Source organism: Alternaria viburni (assembly GCF_023758015.1).
Source record: "Alternaria viburni strain BMP 2772 chromosome Unknown scaffold_33, whole genome shotgun sequence".
Classification (NCBI taxonomy): domain Eukaryota; kingdom Fungi; phylum Ascomycota; class Dothideomycetes; order Pleosporales; family Pleosporaceae; genus Alternaria; species Alternaria viburni.
In genome coordinates, this window is record NW_026055802.1 from 233492 (window position 1) to 258636 (window position 25145).

At 53.6% G+C, this 25145-nt stretch overlaps 10 protein-coding genes across 10 annotated transcripts; 4 read left to right on the plus strand and 6 right to left on the minus strand.

Moving 5' to 3' along the window:
- Positions 1-640: 640 nt before the first annotated feature.
- On the minus strand, positions 641-1372 carry J4E79_010809 (uncharacterized protein; the record flags this gene model as incomplete). The annotated part of the gene is made up of 1 exon (XM_049359642.1): positions 641-1372. One exon carries the CDS (start codon positions 1370-1372, stop codon positions 641-643), a length of 732 nt encoding a protein of 243 aa, XP_049205944.1.
- A 314-nt stretch (positions 1373-1686) lies between these two features.
- Positions 1687-3496, minus strand: J4E79_010810 (uncharacterized protein; the record flags this gene model as incomplete). Its single annotated transcript, XM_049359643.1, has 4 exons — positions 1687-2141; positions 2187-2370; positions 2428-3256; positions 3306-3496. 4 exons carry the CDS (start codon positions 3494-3496, stop codon positions 1687-1689), a joined length of 1659 nt encoding a protein of 552 aa, XP_049205945.1.
- A 1143-nt stretch (positions 3497-4639) lies between these two features.
- J4E79_010811 (uncharacterized protein) lies at positions 4640-5754 on the plus strand (the record flags this gene model as incomplete). The annotated part of the gene is made up of 2 exons (XM_049359644.1): positions 4640-4991; positions 5039-5754. The coding sequence occupies 2 exons, from the start codon at positions 4640-4642 to the stop codon at positions 5752-5754; spliced, it is 1068 nt and encodes a 355-aa protein (XP_049205946.1).
- Positions 5755-6883: 1129 nt separating this feature from the next.
- J4E79_010812 (uncharacterized protein) lies at positions 6884-7429 on the plus strand (the record flags this gene model as incomplete). The annotated part of the gene is made up of 2 exons (XM_049359645.1): positions 6884-7144; positions 7202-7429. The coding sequence occupies 2 exons, from the start codon at positions 6884-6886 to the stop codon at positions 7427-7429; spliced, it is 489 nt and encodes a 162-aa protein (XP_049205947.1).
- Positions 7430-8001: 572 nt separating this feature from the next.
- On the minus strand, positions 8002-9493 carry J4E79_010813 (uncharacterized protein; the record flags this gene model as incomplete). The annotated part of the gene is made up of 4 exons (XM_049359646.1): positions 8002-8655; positions 8719-8895; positions 9039-9128; positions 9464-9493. 4 exons carry the CDS (start codon positions 9491-9493, stop codon positions 8002-8004), a joined length of 951 nt encoding a protein of 316 aa, XP_049205948.1.
- A 5023-nt stretch (positions 9494-14516) lies between these two features.
- J4E79_010814 (uncharacterized protein) lies at positions 14517-15849 on the minus strand (the record flags this gene model as incomplete). Its single annotated transcript, XM_049359647.1, has 5 exons — positions 14517-14748; positions 14798-15265; positions 15312-15449; positions 15497-15578; positions 15642-15849. The coding sequence occupies 5 exons, from the start codon at positions 15847-15849 to the stop codon at positions 14517-14519; spliced, it is 1128 nt and encodes a 375-aa protein (XP_049205949.1).
- Positions 15850-16851: 1002 nt separating this feature from the next.
- J4E79_010815 (uncharacterized protein) lies at positions 16852-18125 on the plus strand (the record flags this gene model as incomplete). Its single annotated transcript, XM_049359648.1, has 3 exons — positions 16852-16960; positions 17007-17045; positions 17095-18125. The coding sequence occupies 3 exons, from the start codon at positions 16852-16854 to the stop codon at positions 18123-18125; spliced, it is 1179 nt and encodes a 392-aa protein (XP_049205950.1).
- An 890-nt stretch (positions 18126-19015) lies between these two features.
- Positions 19016-20117, minus strand: SHO1 (Transmembrane osmosensor; the record flags this gene model as incomplete). Its single annotated transcript, XM_049359649.1, has 4 exons — positions 19016-19540; positions 19590-19712; positions 19764-19919; positions 19977-20117. 4 exons carry the CDS (start codon positions 20115-20117, stop codon positions 19016-19018), a joined length of 945 nt encoding a protein of 314 aa, XP_049205951.1.
- Positions 20118-21958: 1841 nt separating this feature from the next.
- J4E79_010817 (uncharacterized protein) lies at positions 21959-22673 on the minus strand (the record flags this gene model as incomplete). The annotated part of the gene is made up of 2 exons (XM_049359650.1): positions 21959-22425; positions 22472-22673. 2 exons carry the CDS (start codon positions 22671-22673, stop codon positions 21959-21961), a joined length of 669 nt encoding a protein of 222 aa, XP_049205952.1.
- Positions 22674-22968: 295 nt separating this feature from the next.
- Positions 22969-24617, plus strand: J4E79_010818 (uncharacterized protein; the record flags this gene model as incomplete). The annotated part of the gene is made up of 4 exons (XM_049359651.1): positions 22969-23051; positions 23101-23180; positions 23230-23584; positions 23633-24617. 4 exons carry the CDS (start codon positions 22969-22971, stop codon positions 24615-24617), a joined length of 1503 nt encoding a protein of 500 aa, XP_049205953.1.
- Between the last annotated feature and the right edge of the window lie 528 nt (positions 24618-25145).

Genomic DNA, 25145 nt, shown 5'->3' on the forward strand with positions numbered 1-25145 from the left:
GGTACAGCTTGCAGTTGCCTGCGTCTTCCTCCGAGAGATTGAATTGACTGTGCCTACCCGAGAGCTGTTTAGCATAAACTGCCGAACAGGCCTGCGTACTCTACGGTCTGTAGATACGCTGATAGACCTATTCGCACTCCGACCTCTGCTCAATTGTGAGCGCTTGTGCCGGGTCCGCATTAACTGCGTAGACAGATATCTTATAACTTGTTATCCTCGGTGTGGATTGGACGCGATTTTCAGTTTAGGGAAGTGGTTGATGATGGGCTTTTTGGTTCAGCAAGAGCGGCGAGTTCAGGTGATTGTCACCGATCTCCACGACGGCCGGCCTTCAGAAACAGTCGTCACTCTAGATGAGGCAGATGAGAAAGAGGTGGATGAGTGGCCCAAGGCGAAGAAAGCTAAGGCCTCCCTCAAGCGGACAGGAGCGCGACGAGAGCTCAGCATTTTTCCATCCTTTTTGCATGAGAAAGGGTAGAAAGGCATTGCTAAGAGCAACCTTGGAAGTCACAGCGGACTGGCCTAAATACTTACAACATCTCATCAGTAGCTAAAGACACCAAAAAGGACTTAATGGATGCAAAATTGCTGCACTAAGCTCGTTACCATCCCAGAATGCGCCTACATAACACAAACCTGCCTACTCAAGGCTCTTAGCGTCCCTCTCCCACTCCCACTCATCTTCATTCTTCCAATAATTAGTGCCACTCTTCCTAAATCCCATCTTCTCCAACACTCTTCCACTTCTCGCATTAGGCTTTTCCGTCTCAGCGATGAACCTCCTTACACCCTTCTCCGCCGCCGCCCACTGCATGACTGCTTCCGCAGCCTCGCGAGCTACACCCTGACCCCAATACGCTGGCGCAACACCATAGAGCATTTCGACCATCTCTTCCCATGGTGGTAGTGGTTCGTCAGAATCGTCGCGTGGAGGAAGAGAGGTTGTTGTTGCATCTCGGACGCCTGCGTAGCCTAGCCATTCGATGGAGCCGAGTGTTTGGCACACGTTATCCATCTCATCTCCGTCGATAATGCGGACTTTCTCGCTCGCATCTTTTAAAGACCGGCCCATCGCATGGTCAGACCACTCTTTCGGTCGCCAGCCAACTGCAAAAGTGCCCAATCCCCTTTTCTCCCAACACTGTGCAATGTCTCGTGTAGTGATCGAATTATGCATTTCTTCTTGCGTGCGTTTTACTACGGGGAACTTGTCGCCAAAACCCATCTCGCAGAATGACGTATCTGCGAGGAGGTTCGCGAAAAGAGCGACATAAGCCGGTATCGAGATAGCCAATAGCGTAGGTACAATGATGAGTCGTGGTGTGACAAGGGCGAACCGCGAAGACGGTGTTAGGGATTGTTGGGAAGCCATCTTGAGGTGTGCCGGGATTGATGAGATGCATGGAAAGTCTTGCAGATACTTGTACACTTGGTAAGACGATAGAAGAGATGACTCGGAGGATCTTCCGCCTCAAGAAGAAGCCACTAAGTGTAATCCAGCCTAGCGCCATATGACTCAAAATGATCGAGAAGCACCGGATGATATCCTCACGTCAATCTAGGGAAAACCTGGACACGTCTGGAGCCTACATCGACGTTAGGCCACCTAATTTGCAGGTTTTCTTCTTGATGTAGCCTCTAGGGTGTTCAGTTTTTCCCTTGTATGAGGTGTCCTCACCATCTAATCTAGGCTACCTTGTTCGCCTTCATTGGCTCGGTTTGTAATGGCGAGAAATGCTTCCCGCGCATGCTGTCCCAGCTCTCAACCAACGCTTCACACCTCCGCCAGCTGTTATCCACCACTTTCTCATGCTCTTCAACAGTCCTTTGCACCCAGCCATCCCGCTCGTCTGCCACCATCACCACTTCGTCACCTTTGCCGGTATATTTGTATTCTTTCCACGGCGTTACCCCATTCGCGAAGCTGTTCCAAGTTCGTGCGTGTTGGGTAGAGATGTCCTTGAGTCTTTGTGATGGATAGCGGAATTGGTACGTTTTGAACACGTAGTAGACGTCGACCCAGTGATGCGCTTGCTGCCAAAAGGGACTGGTAGCGAAAGGATTGCGGACGTCGAACACGTACCGATAGACCTTCTTGTTCGTATGCTGGGTGAGATATTGTGCTAAGTAGTGAGTCGGCGCTTCAACTATTAGCTATGCACACTGCATAATGCGGAATGTCTCACCATCGAAAACGACGTCCCCTACCCAATGTGCGCCTGCAGTTATAAACACGTTCTTATCCATTCCCGGCGAGATGCCGTAAGCTTGCTGGACGAGGTCCGCGCTTTTCTCGCCTAGCTGCTTTGCGATGCCTTCTAGGAAAGCGTCCGGGCTGACAGCAGTAATTCCTGACATCAACGTGACGCCCTGCATATCTGAGTAAGCTTCTCGATTTGGACGTATGATTGAGAAGCATCGACTCACCTCGAAACCTGTAGTTCCCAGCATAATCTCGTTGACCCACTCGCATTTGCCAAGCAACGCGGGGATGCGGTCCCATGTCACAGAACCCGCTTCATCACCAAACCATTCAGAATCTTGGACCGAAAGCCACATATTACCAGCTGCTCGATGCTCGGCGGATTCTTCGACAATCTTTTGTACGTCCATCTGACGTAATTGCCCTAGACCTGCCTCGCCTTCTTCTTCAATCCCGACCCTTCTCAAGAAGCTGTTGTATGTCTCGCTTGCGCTTTCGGGTGATAGCGGTGCTGTGGTTGGCCCAATAATGCCAGACATGAGAATCGCTCTCTGGAACAGCGGACCCGAAGACGGAGGTTGGCGTAGCATGTGGGCGCATATTGACATGGAGCCAGCGGACTCTCCAAACGCAGTAACCTTCTTCTTGTCCCCTCCAAAGCCCTCGATGAACTTTTGGATCCAGAGAAGCGCATTTCGTTGATCGTTCAGTGCGAGATTTGCATTTCCAGCCTCCGGAGTATGTAGATAGCCAAGCGCCCCCAAACGATATTGTATGCTCGCGGAGATGATGGGTTGGCCATCGAGGATCGACTGCTCGACCATGAGAGATGTGTTGTGCTGCTCGTCAATCTTTCCGAGCACGAAGCCTCCCCCATGGATGTAGACCGATACAGGGAGTCTTGAAGAGGGTGGCTGCTGCTCAAGGCACGAAAGCGGTACATTCACCTGGAGGATAGCACATTTCAACTCGTCTGTTGATTGTGGAAACTTTTCGCCAGAGAAGTTACCGCCGCCAACCGCGTCATTATCAAAGACTTGAGGGCATGCATAGCTGAGGGCATTAGCTTCTCTTCCGAGGGAAGCAGCAGGGCAAGTCATACCCGTGTTCCGTGAAGTCTTTTTTGCCCGCAAGCGTATCTGAGAGAACAGACTGCTTGAAGCGAGCGGGAATGGTGGCGTATGGCACGGCGCGAAACTGAACAACGTTGTCGGGCGTGACGATGCCTGTCATGGGGCCTAGGTCGGCATGGTGAAACGTGAAGGTCTGCTGTGCCTGGTGTTCTGAAGCCATGTTCTCTGTTCGGTGGTTCTGTCACGCTATCGAGGAACCGCGAAGACAGACACGATATATATAAGATACCAACTACGCAGACGATGCGGGGAACAATACCATTTTTAGACAAATTTGTCTCTACCGGGAAGTGGAGACCAGGCCCGCCGAGCCGGTCGGACGAGCAAGAAACATCCGATCCGCTTACAGAAATGCTCATTATTGATGCCTGCAATGCTGCCTTGAGCCCCGTGATGCGCCAATTCCAGGATGGGTGGTGTGTCTGACAACGGACAAAATGCGCATATCTTGCAGTTGTAGTAGCTGGGACGTGCGATAGGTAAGGCCGCCGCTTGATATTGTGACTGCAAGTAAGCTTCAGCCCTTCGGACTCAGAATGACTGCCGAGACACATCTTTGTTGGAGTAGCGGCGGGGTTATTCGTCGGCACATCAACGCGCGAGACCGATGGTGAACGGTTGTAATAGAGCGCCGAGAAGCGAGCCAATCAGGTCGCTACAAAAGTGCGACCGTCTCATTTCGAGATAAATTGTAGAACAAAGCTGATGTTGTCTGTATGGGGTTCGCGAATTGGTGATGGTGATGACGTGAACGACTGCAGGAAGAATGCCCGGTGGTAGGTGTTTGCGCTAGCTCGAATGAGTGCTAGCTGGCTTTTTCATTTCCAGACGCGTCGCGAAGCCTTCGAAGGTTAGACGCGTCCCATCGACGCGTCTGGCCTTCGCGACTAGCAGCGATGTTCAACAGCAGAAACGTAATATAATGTTTCAAGAACGGTACCTAGCGACAAGGTGGCTAGTACCCGCAGGAGAACTCGACAAGTGGGCGCCACGACCCAGCCACAAAACTCTGCACGCCTCATTTGTATCTTGTCGTCTTGTTATGCACCGGCCCTGACCAACAATACTGCCCTGCAACACCGCACGCTGACGTCGAGGCTCTCTAGAGGGAACGCCAGAAGTCGAATTTGAAAGATCAGACGTCTTTACTGTCAATGTCTCGCTCCCGCGCCTACCCAGGTGACATCCACACCGCAAGATCACGAAAGGGCAACCTCTGCACGTATGTAGTGTAAGCTGGTCCGACTACTAAGTCGTGACGAATGCAGATCTCCTCTGCTGTGATCCCAAGCGCTTACCTTCGATGTTTGTCATGTTTTACAGCTCAGCTCTTTTCTTGGTTTTCGCTGCATCTTCTCTCTTCGCACAGGCCGCTGCAGAATGTACTCGGTTCTCCACCAATGGTTCGACAGCAGCAACATACGGCTTCCATCGTTTCTACGACTTTAGACAACTACACGATTATGCCGACGCCGATGCGGCTTCCGCCAAGTCTTACGGAGAGGGTCACACAGTCACCGAATCAGCCAGTGGCCAATCCAAGATCATTCAAGCTGCTCCCTGGGTTTCGGGTTGGAATGCACGAGACTGGTTCAGACCGTCACCAAGGGATGATACAGTGGACATGTACTATAAACCATCTCGTGTATCAATTAGTAAGCTAAAGCTTTCGTTGCTTCTACCGAATTCTAACCACTCACAGGTAAGAATACCGACGTGTCGCAGGATTCTACCTATCTCACCTTGCACACGACAAGACTCTCGGATGGAAGTCAGGTGGCCGCTGAACTAGACTTTGCGGAATACAATGTCACCTACGCCTCTATCCGCATGTCCGCACGCATCAATGGAGCCAGCGGCGCAGTCGCGGCTTTCTTCACATACCACGATGACACATCCGAGTCGGATATAGAGATACCAACCGGGTTAAAGGCTGACGAAGTGCACTACTCTAACCAGCCCACCACCGACCCCGACACTGATGCACCCATTGATGGTGCAACGTTCAATGTGTCAATGGAGGACTACCAACCTACCTCGGACTGGAACAATTACAGACTGGACTGGGTACCTGGGAAAAGCGCCTGGTACATGAACGGTGCGCAATCGGCTGACACGGAAGTCAACGTACCGGATGCAGAGAGCATGATCATCTTGAGCCTTTGGAGTAATGGCGGCACCTTTTCGGGGCGTATGGATACCGGACAAGAGGCCTGGTTTGACATTCAGTGGGTTGAACTGCTCTTCAATACGAGTGCTAGCACTAGCACCGATCCCGACGGAACAGTATGCTCGGTAGAGTCGTCGCCAGGCTCGCCAGTCCCTAGTGCCTCGCGTGGCTTCCAGAATCTGCTCGCTGGGTGTACCTGGTGGGCTATTGGGATGGCGTCAGCTGTTAGCTTCCTGGTGTTCGTGTAGCGGTCCACGGCAAGCGGAAGTTGGATGTAACTGTGTTCATATCGGACGCTGATCAGAAGCCGTAGGGACCTTCGTACAAAAGAGTCTCTCTACAGTATATAGAATCAAGATACACGTCAAGGCTTGGTTTTCCGCATGTGTTGGCGGATTATCGCGCCGTGGATGAGAACCGTGGTCGTATTGTCGGTGTGAGGTTGTGTGTTGAGCGTCGCACGAATGAGCCGCTGTTGCAATGGTTCTAGATCCGCCTGCATTCGATGCGCAGCCATGAAAAGGCCTGTCGTCATATTGAGACGTTTGAGACGAGTGCATGGTTCATTGTCGTCGATGAAGGGTGTTCGTATGCGTCGCGTGGCAGAGCTGCTTAGCTCGCTCATGTGATTCACTGCCTAGATCGCTCATTGGACACCTTACCTTTAGTCAGCACATGTCACTTGAACGTGTGAATTCTGACAGCTGGGATAGCCGTTCCATGTGTATATAGTATCTACCTTGAGTAGTTGTAATCAGCTCGTCGCTAATGGGTCATCGCGAACAAACCATGACGTATTCACCACGCTAGCCAGAACCTCCGTGTCCAATTCCCCAGACACGCGCCCGCACCCCGCAAAGACGTCATCCTACCATGCAACTCTGATGAAACGCGTTCTCATGCATTCCATGGCGCACGTACTGCTTTTTCCATCTCTGAACACGACACTCATACCCCGGAGATGGCTCCGCTGAATCGATGACGCATCACCTCGCGCGCATTGACGATAACCTTGGAACCTGATGTTGGCCTAGCACCGAATGTCTAAATATCGTGGAGGATGGAAACAAACTACCAATCATTCCTCCACACTCAATTACACCTAGTATCTACATCTATGTGATTCAATATGCCGCTACTTCGCTTTACAAAGCCGCGAGTCGCCTCCGCTACAGGCACTACACAGGGCTCGAAATGTTCTCGTAGCGCTAGGCCTCATCCACTGCGGAAAGGCGCCCAGAGCAGGCAGTATGCCAGCGAGCCCATCATCCCCAAGGTGCAGAATAGCGATTTCACATTGTACGTTTTGATGCCATCGCAACTCTCATCCCGATCCTCCTATAACGTGTATCCTTTAGTAAGTTCGCAGGTGTAGCCATGGCCTTCACCGGCGGTCTCTATTTCGCTATAAATTCAGATCTGCGCCCCTCGTCAAAGCAGAACCTCGCGGCCAATCTCCAGCCGCATCCAACCATGCCAGGAAAGATGGCTGGCGAGAACGAGGAGAACATGCGCAGCCACAAGATCACTATGAAAGGCGATCCCAGCGCACCTGGTGCAGGCAGGCCGGACCCTAATGAAGAGTTGGGCCCGAAAGCTATGGGTCACGGGGCTGCACCTTCACATGTAGCCGACCCGGTTCGTACAAGATGTCACCTTTTTTGTCTACTTCTTGATTGCTAAGTAACACCACAGGCCGATCCCCGCGGAAAACCCAGGAGCTTCAACTACATGTCTGGAAAGCAAGAGGGTTTGTCTAATGGTGACACTCACCACAGCTCCCAGATTTCCAAGCAGGGCGAGATGAGTAAGAAGGGTGAGGGTGTTGCTGAGACTGCGAAGCTCAAAGGTACTGTGTCGACTAAGCGACCTGGTCCTGAGAATAAGGAACAGCGAGGCAAGGCTCAAATGGATGATGAGTAGCGAGTTCCGTTGATCATTGCCCTTGCTATCGTTTGATGGGGGGAGATTGAGAAAAGAGAGTAGCAAACTGTAGTCAAACCAACAGGCACTCCAATACCTTACCCGCAAAGACACCCCACTAGCCCGCATGACTATCGCGCATGGTCAGATCACGTGTCGATTGTAAGCCTCGGCTTCAATGTATCTCAATCAAGGTTCGCACTGTCAGAGCAACCATATTATTAGTTTTAAACTCCTACTCATACAAGCCGTGCCGTGCCATGCTAACGCACACCGGTCCGCAGTTTGACCCATCCCCATCCCCAGATAACACCAGAAACCCATAGCAGATAGCCACCCAAGTTATTTTCAACTTTTTGAAAGGAAACGAGCTTTTGACCTCCTACCAGAGGAGGAGCAGGAAGAGCTTTTAACCATCGTCGCCAGATTGAGAAAGAAAGGAAAGGGAAGGAAAGATGGTACGCCGTAATCGCCATCGTGAGGTATCGTACAAGACATGAAGAAGTCGGAATATGGTAGGTGCAGCGCCGTGCAAATTATCCGAAGGAAAAGGGGGGTATGGAAAGAGGTGTTCAACCGGACGTATCGTTCTTCAGAACGGCAGCAGGGGGGGCCTGAAGTGTGTCGGGTGGCGGCGCTGTTGTCATCGAAGTGAATATGGGCGTTAATGTGGCTGTCGATGTCGATGCGGGAGTCGCAGTCGCCTGGGTGGCATCGACGCGTTCCTCTTGGGTCGTGGATGGTTTCTCGGTCGCCTTCTCAGTCGTACCAGCATCATACTCTCCACCTCCAATCGTCGTCTTCTTTTCACACCCCGTCTCAACATCAACAAACGTCTCCTCACTCCCACACCTCGGCAACTTCTTGCCGCTATTCTCAGCAACGTATTCGTCGTACGTCTTGCCCGCCTTCTTAGCTTCCTTGCGCACATGTCTAACACGCCATAGCCAGACTGCTTGGCTAGCAAAGATACCAGTCTCGAGTACCATGCAGGCGATGTATAGACTGGCACCGAGAGCATCGAACCATTGCTGCGCGACGACGGCCATGAGTGAGAAGAAGGCGCCGAGGTAGTCGATGGTGAGGAACCAGAAGTCGATTCCGATGACGCGGCCGTTGCGCTTGGCGAGTTCGAAGTAGGGTGGGATTAGGCCGATGACTTGGATTACGGAGGCGGAGATGGCCATTAGCATCATGGGCCATTCGATACCGCGGCTGTATGGGCCCTGTACGGTGTTTCGTTAGTGGCTTTCGAAAGGACACACATGTGGACTGGGCGGTTGACTTACGCGTAGTGTAAGAATGAGGATGAGTTCCATGATACCGAAGCTAGCTGCAAGAGCGATGGTCGCAACAGTGGCTGTCCAGACCCTCCATTTGTTGTGGTAGTAGAGTGTTTGGCCCCATGCGATTAAGGTGAGACTGGCGAAAGCTTGAGGTTGGAATTTGAGGGCAAAGTTGAAGTTCTAATCACACGTAAGTAAAACGTGGGACAGACTGTGAGGTGGGTGATGGCATACCTGAACAATCGCGTATACACCAAACGGTACGCCGCCTGCATCGTGTGGTTAGCTGGATCGACTGGGCTCGTTCATGTGGGGTGTCGTACAAATTGACCAGAGTATGAGCATGGTGCCTGGAAGGCCTTCGGTGCTCTTCCGCCGCCAGTTGGTCCATATTCTTCGGCAAAGTCAGCGAACTGTCGTGTGCGATGCTGATGCGTGTGACACTTACTGTGGGATGATTTGTATACACCAGCAGCTGCATTCGGACCTTTGTTAGCATTTGCTTCGTGGGGTCAAGGGCTTGACGTGGGGTTGCATACACTTTACTCAAGTTAGCATAGTCCTTAGCCACCAAACGTTCGGAGGTACTCACCAGTGCCGAGCGTCTAGAGAACGAGATCGTATGTCAGTATCATGACTCAAGTCAAAAACGTGGGTGGAGCAGAGAAACCTACACCAAGGATATTCGCAGCCTAGCGTTTGGGGTCAGTATGTTGTAGCAGTATGCAATATTGATGGTACTACTCACGGGTGGTATCGAAACTTGTGGTCTGTCCATGGCTTTGGAAGAGTGTTCTCACTACGTCTTGGATGATGTGAAGTGGTGAAGAGGTATAAAGCTCAGTGCGTGGGAAGATGGACGATGGTGAAAAGAGAGGCCCAGGTGAGACAAGATGTACGATTAAGAAGCCAACTAAAAGGAAGTGTAGAGATGTGAGTTTACGTGATCTGGTGGCGTTTCACGTCGCACCAGGTGTAGTATGTACTATCGCTCTGGTACCTGGTTCGAGTAAAGGAGGAAGAAGTAGCTAAACGACTTCACCAATGGTAGGATGAGGAAGCGGGAGGGTTGTACAAAAGAAAGTTTCCAACTAATGACAGAGCAGTCGGTTACGCCAGCACCGGCACCCAGGTGAAGGCGAAAGTGGTACCCGCTCACACCAGGCAACATGTTGTGCGTGATGACGGAACTGTCAGAGGGTCCCATTTTACTAGCTCTACCGCCGCAGTCGCGTGCAAGAATAAGTCGGCTGGTCATACCAGTGCAAAATGGCCTTGGATAGAACGATTTAGACTAGGCAGCTAGTGAGATTTCAGCTTTCGGGGAAGTCATGCCCCTGCTGCCGGCGCTGAAGAGCGACTCCGTTCAGACTCGGTAAGAGGTGAGTGGCTGAGCTAGCGTATACAGGGATACTTTTCCTTCCCCAGCCGATCTGCAATCCGATTGGCGAGTCTAGACTTTTCGCTGAACGCATCTATCCTCATATGAGGAAATGGGTCCCACTCCATCTCGATGCAGACGTTGAAGGGGGTGGGTGACGAAACCCCCGGTATTGCATGCATACAAGGCTCGGTCGGATGCTGGGTCCCTGCATTGAGCGACGAAGAAAGAACACCTGGTGGCCACTTGGTAAACCCAATCGCTCACAGCCGGGACAGTTCTGTAGACTACGGAGTAATGCACATCGAAGAGGGTAAAGTTAATCTGCATCCAATGAATAACCTTGTAGATGTATTTCCGGATGTGGTCGTGCGTAGACTACCGCCGCGCTCCAAGCGGCTCACGCGAACATCAATCCTGACTGGCCTCAAGGACAGTCCGTCAATCTTCGTTTTGATGAGGTGACTTCGATCCTCCGGTGAGCTCGGCGAGCGCGTGCCCGGCTACTGTGCATTCCTGCACACTGACGGACGTTCCTGAAAACTCTGAAGGTGGGTAGCTGACGTGCGGTTGGCGGCTGTGTTGAGACCTGCATCACCTGGCATTCCCGAACCACGCCGGTGGGACCCCGCCTGCATAAGATGGCGTCAACCGGATTTATGATTCGATCCTGTATACAGTACAACTGGATTCAGCTAGTAGGAGGCTCTGCTTTCCCCATCCGAGCGTGTGTCTAGTCCTCGGTTCCTGGCGCCTCGCAGCAGTCTGCAGTAGCTGATGATGAATAAGTGGTGGCCGACATGTAAGGTCAACTAGCCAGCTACTACACGCTCAACGCTGTTGCAGACGCGGCACAAAAGGAGTGCACATGCTGCTCTGCTCAGTAGCACAGCCGGGAAGGCGTGTCGCGAGGGACGATAGAGTTCGCAGCTTTCGCGGCAGCTGATAGGCAGTGGGTCGTTAGTAGCCAGCTGAACCGGCAAATCGCCGCCTCGGTCCCAAAGAATATTTTGAGTCATTGCGTCGACATCCGAGCACAATAACGACAGCCGCGCACTGCGCGGTTATGATGATAATGGTTGTACATCTCCAGCCGGATCAGGTCAAAAAGTGGAACCGTTGGGAAAAGGTGGGGTTAGGGGCGTGCGCCATGCACGCAAGCCAGAGAACCAAACGCTCTACCGATCGACGAACTTCGGTTCATACGTTTCATACACAAAGCTGTCGGTTATGTATGCCGGTCGAGAACACATTCTTTGCGCTGCATTCCGCGTGTACGAGGAGGAGATAACGCGTCGACTTTGTGTTGGCACTTGGTACGTGTGAAGGTTCCCCGCCGCCGTTGCCGCCACTTGGCTGTGGCGTTTATTCGATCCAGGACCACATGCAGGATATGTTCCTGGGACGGCATTGCATAATAGACCAGGACATCTGCGTGTCTCACGCATCTGCACGCTTTCACCTCGCCTCAATGATACCATCTTCTGCGAAAACGAACGAAGGAATCCATATCGGGGCGATCTCCGGCATGATGCAGCGACGGTTAGCCATATTCGCATCGGCTGCACCCATCTGTATTGATGACTGGCACCGAGACGTGGACGGATAGTTGCGCTTCGGCTTTGCTCCTGGACCCACACGAGATAGAGTACCGGCCGGGCGTACTCCGTTCAATGAAGCCAATGTCATCGAGCCACGAGTCTGACATCCTGACCATCCTGGGATCTGAACGGTGAAGAGACGCATAGAACATGGCGCGCAGAGTCGGCGACGTTCGGTATGCCGATGTCGCATACGAAGATGTGCAAGCGGACCGACACGGAAAGGGTCTGAATCCGGGTTGTTCATGTCTGGCTGAGGGATTTGTCAAAGATCATCAATCGTGAAGGCATCGTGGTCCGATACGCAAGGGAAGCATGAGAGGCCAGACCAGATGAATCTGGCGAGAAGCGGGCCGATATACCCACTGTGTGGGGAGTACGCCAGTGCCTGGAGCATCTTGGAATCTGAAGACGTACGTTCGGCCAAGTTTAGGCCGTTGACGTGATCAGGATCGACATGTTTAAACTGGCAGGAGATGGCTGGACGAGTATGACCCCGAGGCTTGCCTTAATCAATGTCGAAGCTCCGATGCGTGCGTACTTTCGCGTTCGCTTTGCCGCTGTGCCGTGGTTTTGTCAATCCGCGAAGCACCAGGGATAAAGCCAGTATAACGCTAATGGACGGCAGGCTAACCCCTGATTTATCCCCACCTTCAAATGTAAAAGCCATGAATCTCAGTAGATAGGGTGTCGTTCCGACGAGCACGGGCGACTCTTGATTGATTAGTGTGCGGCAGTATTAAGACTACTGCAGTGAGTTGTATCAATACCCATTGTTATGGTCATCAACATCATGTCTTTGTCATGGTCGTCTTATCCGCTGGCAGATCCTTCCAAGAGAATGATGCCTGATGTCGTCTTGTGCGCGATGTGACCGGTGAGTAGTTCTGCAAGACTAGAAGCCGACGGGAAAAGCATGAGAGCAAGGCGCATCGGCACTTGCAGAGTAGACCGATCAGACAGGATGGAATGGGTCGAAACGATCCGCTACCATGACGTGCAGTATTTGACCGGTGCGGGAAGATCGCTTGGTGGACGAAAGACCTGGGGTAAAGGCCTAGAGCTGACTGCAGTAGTTGCTTCTTGCGGTCTTCTCCGTGACAAGTCTGTCGGCAACGGCGGAGGCGAGGTATATTCGCACTGCAGGATGTATGTAGCAGTGTGTGCCTAGTTAATCACTCCGGGAAAGTTAGTATACGAGAGGTCCTATCATCGCCAGTTTCGAGACACCAGACCCGTAGAGCCAGATTGCAATTCGCGCAGGCCTAATCAGTATGGAGGGTATGATGTATGCAAGAGCTGCAGCCGATATTGTCATTGGCTCTTGATGGAGGCACTGTATACGATGAGCCTGAGCGTAAAGTCAATGGCTTCACTCTCGCAGCTCTGCGTCCGCTTCTTGTCATTGGCTCTTGGTGGAGTCGCTGAAATCGCCGAGCCTGAGCGGAAAGTGGATGGCTTTAACCTCGCACCTCAGCGTTCACTGAGATCGGCCAGCGAGACAGCGATCTTTGCAACGAAGTCTCTTGGTGCTGTCTAGATCGTCAGCAGTGTCTTCGTCATCCTCAGTCTTGTTCCATGATGCTCCTCCTATTGTCATTTACGGAATGAGTACGTGGTCTTTGCTGGACTGGCTTCGTACCTACCCGCGCGAAAATTGCTACTACCCACAAACAGGTAGCCGTGGCATTGCAGGACTTGCACTCATGGTTCAGCTGCTTTCGCTGCCACACTGAACACACTAGCAACCCGAATCAGACACCTGGTGGCTTCTTCCTTGTAACTGTGATGATTAATAGGACTAAACCCATTGGACACGGGAGGTTACTGCCGTACCTACGAGACTTCCACCACCCACCCACATGTATGCCACCCGCTTGAGAATAACGTCTTGTAAATTTGAACGTGCGGTGAGAATCTGCCGGGCCAGGGTGGACGGCATTCGCGAGACTGATCGGTGAAGAACCAGCAAGCTAATCTAGCGTATTTTGGTTATACAAAACGTTGCGATGTGGCGTAAGTCGACAGTTGTGGTGTCGTAAGTGTACATGAAGGCGCACAAAACAAAGCAAGTGTGGGCGTTGTGTTGGGGAGACGAGAAGAGATGTGATCGTCGATGGATTAGAGGCCCCCAACATGCACGAGTGGAGTGGAATTTGGTGGAATGAAAAGCTGCCCAGGTGTGGAAGGTGCGGACCACACTCAGGATCTGTGGTTACGATGGGAAGGAGCAAAGCCGTGTCAGCGCACTCGTCAATGGTCATGTCTGCTGGAAAGGCCCCCAGCATGCACGACGGTGGAGTGAGTGACACTGTATGGAAGGCGCGCTCCTCGCGCTCAGGATTTGCAGTCACGGTAGGAAGGAGCAAAGCCACATCAAGTACTTCATCACACACAAGAAAACCACAAATGACAAACACCATTTATGACCACCGGGGTGATATTAGAATGTTAATTACTACTTCCTACATGCAGGACCAAAAGGCGGGGGAATAAGTATCGAAAAAGCTAAGAAAACATACGAGAAGCAGTGTCATGTCGAGGACAGTGTAACCACAGACGTGATCCAAGGGAGCTATCACTGTCGGCTAAAAGATGGAAAGGCCCCCAAATAAGAAGAAATGAAGCCCGGCATCCGACCATGTCCCTTCCGTGTCGGCATTGCACAAGCCACCTATTACAAACGCCCGCAGCTGTTGATGATCAATACACCTTTTGACGACTCGATGGTTTCCCGTGGCAAGCGCGCTACCCGTGCTTGACCAAGACCGCAGGAGATGCAACAGCCGGATCCTGAAAGCGAGGTGTGTTGGCGTCATCTAAGCCTCGTCTGCGTCGTGGTCTTGCAGTTGGCCGCTCTGTTCCCTGTTCATGCGGGCCTCGATCTCCTTCAGCTGGCTCTCGCGGGCCAGGAGCTCCTGCCGCTTCTCGTTGATCTCGCGCTGGACCTTGACTTCGATCTCGCGCAGCTTCTCCTCTTCGCGTCGCAGTTGCTCTTCCTTCAAGCGCACTGACTGGCTGGCAAGATCCTCGGGGTTCATCGACGAGTCACTGTGGGATGTTAGTACTTATATTGTAGTAGAGCGGGGACAAAACTTACGCAGCAGCACCACCTTCGACACTCTTACTAAGCTTCTCGGTACGGTAGTTCTCGTATAGGAAGTCATGCGTAATCTCCTTGAGATCGGCAAGATGGCTGTGGAGGAGGGCGCTTCGCACAGCCAGGAAGTCGGAGTGGCGGGGGTTGTCGACCTCGACGATACCCCAGGGGTATTGGCGTGCCCGTACCCGTCGGCCGTTGATCTCAACAATGTCCTCGGATCCAACGATGGCGAAGGGCATCAGGCCACGGAGCTCGGCGTTCTCCTCGACGGTGTCCTCGTCGTCCTCCTCGATGTCGTAGGGGAAGTTGTACACGGGGATGCGGTAGTGCTCAATGTCCTCCATGACCAGCTTCTTCGACTCGGCGAGCTCGGCGGGTGTGAGGGAGTCAGCCTTGCCGATGACGGGGATGACGTTGCAGCGGGGTGAGAGGCGCTTCATAAGCTCAATGTCGAGTTCACGGAGACTGTGGTGTGTTAGCTGGAGCTGGCAGAGGGGCTCGGCATACGTACCCGTGACCGGTGGGTGTGATGAAGTAAAGCAGGACATGTACACGGTCGTCGCGGAATCGGGGGTTACGCTTAATACGCGATTCCTCTGCGAGAATGCCGTCGTACTGTCGCTCGAGGTAGCCGACGATCTCTGAGAAGCTGCGGAGGGTAAGCGTGGGTTGTGGTGAGTCCTGGAAGATGCCTACCTGGCCTCGTTGTCGATCTGGTCTCCGAATCCGGGTGTGTCAACAATGGTGAGCGAGATGCGGGTGCCCTCCTCGTCGAGTTCTAATGTTTGTTAGCAGCCGCACGCGATGATGATAGCCATTGGTCCTCATCGGGGCGACGTACCGACTGTGATGGGCTTGATCTTGACGCCCTCCTCGACGTGTGCCGTTGTTGGGTCGTCGACCTCCTTGTGTCCGAGCACCTGCTTGCCGCAGAGGGTGTTGACAAAGGTCGTCCGGCCGGTACCAGAGGCACCACAGACCATCAGACAGAACTGGATACCCTTCTTGACATTCTTCTTTCTGCGCGTCTTGTTAAGCGCCTGAGACATTGTTAGCGGGTGTGGTCAATGGCAGGTGGTGTGGTGGTGGGTAGGGCGGCATCGTGGCCTGAGGGAGACGTGGTGTTGGGGAGCGTCGTACCGAAGACATGATGAACTCGGGGGCGGTGAATGTGATGGGTGTGGTGGATGGGCGGCGTGCACACGCAATGGAGACAATCTAGCGATGAGGCGAGACTGCTTGGGGGTGAGACGGGGGCGTATGTCTGAGGTGTGGTGTTGGAGCGGTGTCGTCGTGGAAATTTGGGGACGTTGGCAGCTACTCCCTGCGCGATGCAAAGGGGCTCGCTAGCGGGAAACACCCCGGTCGCAGTCTCCTTCTTGGCGCGACCACCTGGCGCGTCTGATTTCGGCAAGATGTACAACACGAGTGATTGCAATTGATATTGATCACGAATTGTATGGCAAGTATGCCTAGTTGGCAAGCGGAACGCGTTGCTGCTTTTATAATGACTGCGCGCTGTTCTGCATGATAGCAGTACTCAGCGGGGTACATTATCAGGGTCTCTCGACGCTCGACATGAGAACTTGAACTGGTAAGTTGGAAAATCCCATCACTCACGTGCGGCTCTGCGCGGGAGATGGTAGTAATTCTCCGGTTATATCAATGGGACTGATGGTGCCCAAAAGCATCGTTGCTCATCCATCAGGTCCTCAAGGCGCGCTTGCTCTAAGCGGCTAGCGCCGGGAGAGCTCAGGTGGATCCCGAGGGCGTGACCGAGCTCTTGGAGGAGCTGTGGACCCTCGATATCGCTATCAACCAACCCTCTCGCCGCTATTCACTCTCGCCTTGCCTCAGTCGCTGCTGGTAAAATGGGCCTAGCATACTCTCATACACCGCGATAACGCTTTCGGCGTCGTTTGCTGGCCACTTTACGCTTGTAGCATCTCAGCACAGCGCTCCACCCACCTCCGCACTGCACTCAAGACGCCCCACTTGAGCAGTTGAAACGACCTCCCGTACAAACATCCGCTCTATTCGCTGCGCCCAGCATGAACACCCGGCCCATTCTAGACTCGGACGCCGGACCCTTTGTGCTCTCGGCATCCTTCAACGCCGACTGCTCGCACTTCTCAGTAGCCTTGGAGAACGGGTTTCGCGGTATGACGCGCGCATACACCTTGAAGGCCCCTGCTAACACCTCCAGTATTCTCGTCTTCAACATGCGAAGAGAAGATTTCCAGAGGTAGCTCCCTATCCTACAAACCGATCACATCCCACTAACACCCCCACAGAAGTCGGCGGCGGCATCGGCTGCGCAGAGATGCTCGGCAACAAGAGTTACATCGCCCTGGTCGGAGGAGGGAAGCAGCCCAAGTACCCCCAGAACAAGGTACCTCCTGAGGACCCCGACTGGAGCGTCACCGACACTGACATCATCTACGAGGTCCAAATCTGGAACGACAAAACCGAGCGCTTCACCACATCGACCGAGTTCAAGACGCCCGTCCAGCGCGTGCGCCTCTCGCAGTCACACATGATTGTCGCGCTGCTCAACTCGATATGCATATACAAGATGAAGGTGCCGCCGGTCAAGTCGGCGGAATACGAGACAGTCAACAACCCGTTTGGGCTGTGTGAGCTGGGCACGAGCATCGTTGCATTTCCCGGAAGGGCGGCGGGCCAGGTCAAGATTTACGATCTGAACACAGGCAACGTGAGTATCATACCCGCTCACGAAAGCCCGTTGCGCGCAATCGGCATAAGCAGGAACAGCGACCTCATCGCAACAGCCAGCGAGAAAGGCACTATCATCCGACTATGGTCCTTCCCCTCCTGCACAAAGCTGGCAGAGCTCCGCCGAGGCGTCGACCCCGCCGCCGTCTTCTCCCTCGCCTTCTCCCCCGACGGCTCCACCCTCGCCGTGACATCCGATAAATCCAGCCTCCACATTTACGACCTCGTAACCGCGACAAATGCCTCTTCACAGTCCGATCCGTCGCAGCACAAATATGGTATCTTGTCCAAGATCCCTGGTCTGCCCCGCGCGTTCTCAGATATATATCCAACCGCCACGGCCAAGTTCGAGATGGGCGACGAGCCTACCACTTGGGGTCCACACGGTAGGTCCGCTACTCTGAGTGCAGGTATTCCGGGTGTGCCGGGTGGACGGCCGACCAAGGGGCTCATCGGATGGCTCGATGATGAGACCATTCTTGTCATCGGTGCTGGATACGATGCGCGATGGGAGCGGTTCCGCACGGGCCGTGATGACAGTGGGAAGAAGTGTCTCGTCCCTAATGGATGGAGGCGGTATATTATTTAGAGGTTTATGTGGCCGATCCCGAGAGACGGAGTTATTGCTAGAGGGTCTTGGTTCTTCTTGACCGTGGATGACATTTATGCACGGATATGGCGTTTCGAGACTTGGATATAACAAGGCGTTGGTTGCACCTCCTTAGACAGGCGTTTAGATACCCAATCTTCATTCTCTTACTATAAACGTTTTTACTCGCGGAGAGGTCACAGCATGATCTTCACGCAGAAACTAAACCACGACTCATTTTGATGGATTCAGTCGAGTTTGCATTCTTTACTTCTCCCTCTCTTGTTGCTTCTATACATTCTTCTCCTCCATACAGCCGCCAACTATCAAAATGTTGGCCTGTCCTTTAATTCGCGCTGACCTCCACCGCTCTCAATTTCATGAGATACAACCCCCAAAACACACCATCCACATGCCGAAAAACACCCATCGCTCCGCTTGAGCGCTTGAAGCTGGAAAAGTCAAAACACAGGCTGGGTACATAGAATACATGACAAGAAAGCTAGGAAAGAAGGGTAAATTTGTGAACATAGGTTGCAAACGAGAGTAAAGCCGAACAAAAGATTTAGAATTACTCTGATTTGAAGTAGAAGCGAAAGAAAGCCAAAAGACAAAAAACGGGAAACTTTGGGTATCGTGCAGAAAGGTATGGTAGCCACAGTTATAACACCCGTGTGCGCAACTTTCTGTGTTGCACGGTGTCAAATATCCAATCAGCCCTAGAAAACACCCACATAAATTCTCTCCTTTCCAGTTCCGCGTTGGCTGTCGATAGCTGTGCACATGGAAGTGTAGAGTAGAAAGTTGACAAGGCAAGGAAACATTCGTGGCAGGGTCGTAAAGAAGGGTTTGGTGAAAGAGAACCAGTCTCTTCTATGCCCTCTCTTCTCTTATAACAAGATGAGATAGTTGCTGGGCGCGATACCCGTCTCGCCATTTGGTTTCTTAGCCTGCCACCACCGTCCGCTGACGTCCGAGACTTCGAGGATGTCGTGTTTTTGGAAGCTAATCTCATTCGCATCGTCCGGGTTGGCTTCGTAGCTGTAAATAGCCTTGGCGCGGTACGGGTACTCGATGGAAGCTTCTTGCTGGTTGTTTGCGTCGTCGTTTGTGGGGGTCGACACGTTGTTGTTCATGCCGCCGAACTGGGGGGCTGAGCTGTTGCGGCCGTTTGCGCCGACGGGGCCGCCGGGGTAGCCGGAGACGGGGGACGAGGTTTCGAAACCGTTTAGTTGGGCGGATGTGTACATTTGCGGCGGGATGTTGGCGGTTTGGGTTTCGGGCCGGTTGGTGTAACCGTTGGAGATGGGGCGGGAGGAGCGCGAGCCGGGGTGCTCCTTGTGCAGGGCGTAGGAGTCCACGAAGGCGCGGTGGCTGGCTTGTGGTTGCGAGCCGTAGTAGAAGATCCAGACGATCTGGGCATGTTAGTTGGGACTGGTGGGTGGGTGTGCTGGCATGACTTACGGCGATCATGGAGAGGAGGATGTAGCCGGCAGCCGCGGCTTCAAAGGGAGCGACGGGTGAGTAGACGAGCGAGTTGACGGATGATGTGGTGAAGACCAGGCCGGCGGCAAGGAAGCCCACGATCTGCTGGAATTAGCAAGTGCGTTCGCGTGGTATGCCGTGGCGGCTACTCACTGCGACATGGTACGTCCTCTCCGCATCCGAGGCGACTGTGACGGTGACGCCCGCAATGCAGAAGAACATGAAGACGAGCGTCCACCAGGCGAAGTTGGGGAAGCCGCCGTGGATGGCTGATATTATGGAGCTGACAAAGGCGATGACCCAGGCGAGCTGTATACCACGTTAGCGACCAGATCCCGCGACTGCCGCGTACTCCGGGCTACTCACAATGCCAATCGATATCGTGGCGAGCGCAAAGGGATCCCCGATGATGCGGCTCATGCTGAAGCCCTGGGACCTCTGGCCGTAGCCTCCGTTTTCCATTTTGCGTAGTGAAGGAGAGCCGCCCAGCGAGCCGTAAGCGGGCATGTGTTGGTGGAAGCGGCGGGGAAAGGGGCGATTAAGCTATGCTGTCGCGGGCGCAGGAAGAGCAGGAAGAGCGGGAAAGAGCGTGGGTGCCAGATGCGGTATTATGGGTGAATGTCGAGAGTCAAAGAGTGTTGTGGGCGTTGGGCCAGTATATCGGCGCGTTGGTGGAGTTGTGCAGGGCAGCGAACGGTGCACAGGGCGCAAGCAGCGGGAGGCGGGCGTCCAGTGACCAGCAGTGTTGGTGGGCGCGCAAGGCTTCTGCGACTCTGGCGGCTGCGTGAAGGTGGATTATGGCAGCAGGCGGTGGGTGTCGAGGGAGGGTTACGGGCGAGGGCGGGAGCAGAGCGAGAGATGCGACGGTTTCACCTTGGGTTCCCAGTAGTTCTCGATTGGCCGCGCCGGCTGGAATGGCTAAGGGTTGTTCGGGGATTGCAGCGCTGCGGGTCCCACTTGTGCAGAGATTAAAATGGCACCGCGCCCGTCAGCCAAAGGCCTGGACAGCTGCACGCGCGTTTAGTGCATTAGTGCCTTTGGTGGCCGTCGAGCCGCCGTACACAGACAATGTCAATAGACTGTTTATTCCATCCACCTGTTGCTCGACAGAGTGTTCGACGGAGTATTCGACAACGTCAAGCTGTTCACGGCCATTCACCCTCACGACTTTGTTCACTCTCAATACGCCAAGCCAAGACGTGGCGCAGCTAGTACTACCTAGGTCCGTCGCTCAAAGGGATCCCAATACATGGCGACGCCTCATCATGCATCCTCGACTCGTCACTCAAGAACACCCCGAGAACCCTCCCACACACAGGACATCCCCGTCCGAAATGTGGTACTTTGATTAAATCGACAATCTACACCGCTGCTGTCATACACAACTGGTCTGACAGCTGCAATTCCACTGCACAAGTCTGGCTAATCTCATGTGCACCCTGCGTCGCCCTCAAGGCATGCCATCCACGTTTCCCCATGGCCTGTCTTGATTACCCATGGTAGCCGACACGTGCGCCGCGTCCATTTGCGGCTGAGACGTGTGTCTAGGCGCAGTAGTTCCCAGGCGAGCCAGGAAATTGACGTCCGGACCATTGTCGGCGCCATTACGCTTCGGGGCCCTGGGCCAGGTCACCAAGCTGACACGAGACGGTCATGAAACGCCGTGCTACGGCACCGAACCCTCCGCAGCCCTACAAAGTTGCTGAGACCCTCACTTGACCTCACTTTACATCATTCAGCAAGAAAAAGCTGGCGCTTACAAACTCTTTTCGTGTTTGAACTATCTGCGACTGCTACCTGTGACATGGCAAAGTGTTTCCGGTCAGGGTGCAAAGGTCAATTGACGTACGTTACTGTACCACGCATCAATTTCCCCATGGCCGTCGTCATGATCGGGAAGTTTGTTTTGCAATATGTCACTTTCGGATGCTTGCTTGATCCGAGGCAACGCGTCGCTTTTGTAACATGCGCGACTCTGGATCGCTGCAACGATGGTGACACCGCTCCACATGCTCGCTGCTGATCTGGTCCACATGCCCCGCCCAGACTGCTGAGCCTCTATCAAATGCGCAAAACTAGAATGATGGTCGCGGGTACCGGCTGTGGCTGTGACGAGCGCGCCCAAGGTACACGTGAAGCACCTGGCATCTGTCAGCCACGCCTTGAAACCGTCTGACGTCGGTATTTGCGCAACGCATAAAGTCCACGTACCGTCAACACAACGTGGTTGAGAAAATAGTAATGGACGTACGGTGTCTCAGCAGGCGATTGGTGCTTCTGCGCGGAGACTGATGGCACCGAGCGTGGCATTCTTGGTTCGGTGAACTGTTGCGTGATGCTGACAGTTCTCACAGCTCGTCCTCCTCAGATTCACTCTCCTCGCCCTCTTCTTCTTCGCGTGCCACGCCTTTTTCCTCCTCGGCAGGCCTTCTCCTATATTCCTCCCGCACAAGCGCTCTCAGGGCCTTCCTGAGCCTCTCATCGTGGTCGACCCAGCATCTTCCTGCGCCGAGGAGCATGACCTGCTGATACCGCTGATTCAGCAAGCCGTTCCTTTTCCGCAGCTCGGAAATCTTGAGTGCTTGTTGTAGTTGGCGTTCTTCTGCTTCAGCAATTCGCGGTCGCAACACGGCTAGCTTGGCGAAGCCATCGGTGGTGGGTATCTGCTGGTCTTCGAGAGCTTGGAGCTGTGACGCAGTTGTCGCGAAGCTTGTTGCGCGTTCGGTCACCAAGACAGCTTTCTGGGCGTTGTCGAGGGGAGGACCGTCATCGTTGTCGTCGTGTTGTGTCTTGAGGACATCTTTGTGCTTGCTCACTGGTGACGTTAGCCTCGAATAGTAGAGGAGATAAGGGCTGCGTACGTAAGTTGTTGGCCTCGTCGAGTAGCGCAGTCTTGCCCGCGAGCTGTTGCAGTGACTGTTCAATCCTGTGTATGCGATCCGGGATGGTCTTTTGCTTGTCCTTGGTGTTGTCCTGCGGGCCGCCCAGGATATACTCGAGGCGATCCAACCGCGATTCCAGCAGTGAGAATGTGAACAGAACCGCCTCCTCGTATTCGTCCATGGTGGTGCTGGATTCGATGTTTATGTGCGCCCAGACGTGTAAACGCGGGCGCGTACCTCGAGCGGAGCGGATGTTAATTTTAGCGGCCGCTGATAAGCCCCCGGGTTATGGGGCCTCGAGACCAGACGTCAGCGGAGCACTCCCACCCTCGCTTTTCACTGCCAGCTCGAGCTCCCATAGCTCTGTCATCACATTCGCTTGCCTGTGCTCGTCATCGCGATATAGATAGCACCACCGCCAACCCGCAACGGATGAACGCGCAATAACACGAACCGCGCATTTCGCACCCCAGAGCATGGCTTCCTACTCCGCCATCGGCCCCGAGCCAGCAGACGCAGACCCCATGACTTCGAGCACCGGGTCGCTGAGAGGGCGACGGTACGATACGCTCGTATATCTCTTATCGGACGAAAGCTGACCCAAGTAGGAGAGGCAGAGGAAAGCAAGACGTAGGATTCAAGGGCCAGGCGACATGGATATCCAGTGTCATCAACCTGGCCAACACCAGTACGCCCATGCCAGCCACCCCACACGACACCATGCTGACCATGTACAGTTCTCGGTGCCGGCCTCCTCGCCATGCCCTCCGCGCTCTCCAAAATGGGCATCTTCCTCGGCATCTTCGTTATCGCATGGGCTGGCACAACCGCAGGCTTTGGCCTCTACCTCCAGACGCGATGCGCCCGCTACATTGACCGCGGGCATGTATCCTTTGCGACACTGTCTCAGATGACATACCCGAATCTGTCCATCATCTTCGACGCCGCTATCGCAGTCAAGTGCTTCGGCGTCGCCGTCAGCTATCTTATTATCATCGGAGATCTGATGCCGGGTGTGGTTCGAGGATTTGCGCCGGGCGCTGGAGACATTACCTTTCTGGTTGACAGGCAGTTCTGGATCACGGCATTCATGTAGGTGCTGGTTATGAAGTTCGGAGTGGTGTGTACTAACCCATCCAGGCTCATCGTCATTCCGCTGTCCTTCCTGCGCCGTCTAGACTCGCTCAAGTACACCAGTGTAATCGCCCTCTTCTCCATCGCCTACCTCGTCATACTCGTCGTAGCCCACTTCCTCAAAGGCGACACGATAGCCGACCGCGGCAACGTCCGTGTCTTCGAATGGGCGGGCCCCGTCTCCGCGCTCGCTGCCTTCCCCGTCATCGTCTTCGCCTACACATGCCACCAGAACATGTTCTCGATCCTGAACGAAATAGCCGACAACTCGCACTTCCAGACCACCACCGTCATCTTCGCCTCCATCGGAGGCGCATGCGGCCTGTACATCCTCACCGGCATCACAGGCTACCTATCCTACGGCGACAACATCCACGGCAACATCGTATCCATGTACCCCACCGCCGCCGCCAGCACCATTGGCCGCCTCGCCATCGTCATCCTCGTCATGTTCTCCTACCCCCTCCAAATCCACCCCTGCCGCGCCAGCATCGACGCATGTCTAAAGTGGCGCCCCGGCGGCCGCAAACAAAGCGAAAGCAGCCCCTCACGAAACACGCTCATGAACAACACACCCAAGCCCGGCGCGCCCAAGAGCAGCGAGATGAGCGACCTCAAATTCGCAGTCATCTCCACCGTCCTCATCATCCTCTCCTTCATCACCGCCATGACCGTTTCTAGTCTGGAGAAAGTACTGGCTTATGTTGGTAGCACGGGTTCCACGACGATTTCTTTCATTCTGCCCGGTTTGTTTTATTACAAGATCTCTGATCCGGAATCTTCGCACCACCAACGTCTTGTTAAGGATGAAGACGACGAAGATGAGTATCAGAGCGGAGAGGCGGAAGGGTATGTTACGAGCGAGGGACATCTTAATCGTGATTTCAGGAGGGGCTTGTTGCGTAATTTGGCGCTTGCTTTGAGCATTTACGGTGTTGTTGTTATGGTCGTTTGTCTCATTACGAATACCTTTTTGGTTGCGGCGCATTGAAGAGTGTTTCGATCTTGTTGGATTTGGGGAGATGGTGTTGCATTTAGCGGGAGTTATTTGCTTGGGGGCTTATCTATTAGACTGGATGGATGGATGGATGGGATGACCCTGGGTGTTGGAGTTAAGTCGATTATGGTGTCGATGGCTTTGTTGTATTCTGGAGGGTTGTACAGGTATATGTGTAGCCTTGTGGTAGTTTTGAGCGAAATAGTAATCGTACCGCTCTTTTCCAAGACGTGTTCTCCTCACGGCCTGTCATTGCGTTGATCGAGAGTTGAAGTCCGCGTGTTGATGTTTGTTGTATTGTTACAAGTTGTACATTTCGGACGTAGCCTCCCGTGGTCTGTGGTAGAAGGCTAGAATTACCTTCCCTCATAACAGTTTCTTCCACGCTATGTCTTCGTGCGCTGAGCTTCTTGTGCATACGCTCCTTGTTCAGAGCCAATTCCAGATCGATGTGTTGCGCATCTTTCATTCCTTCTTAGATCATCTTGAAAATCGTCTGGGTTAAAGCCTCATACCGCAACC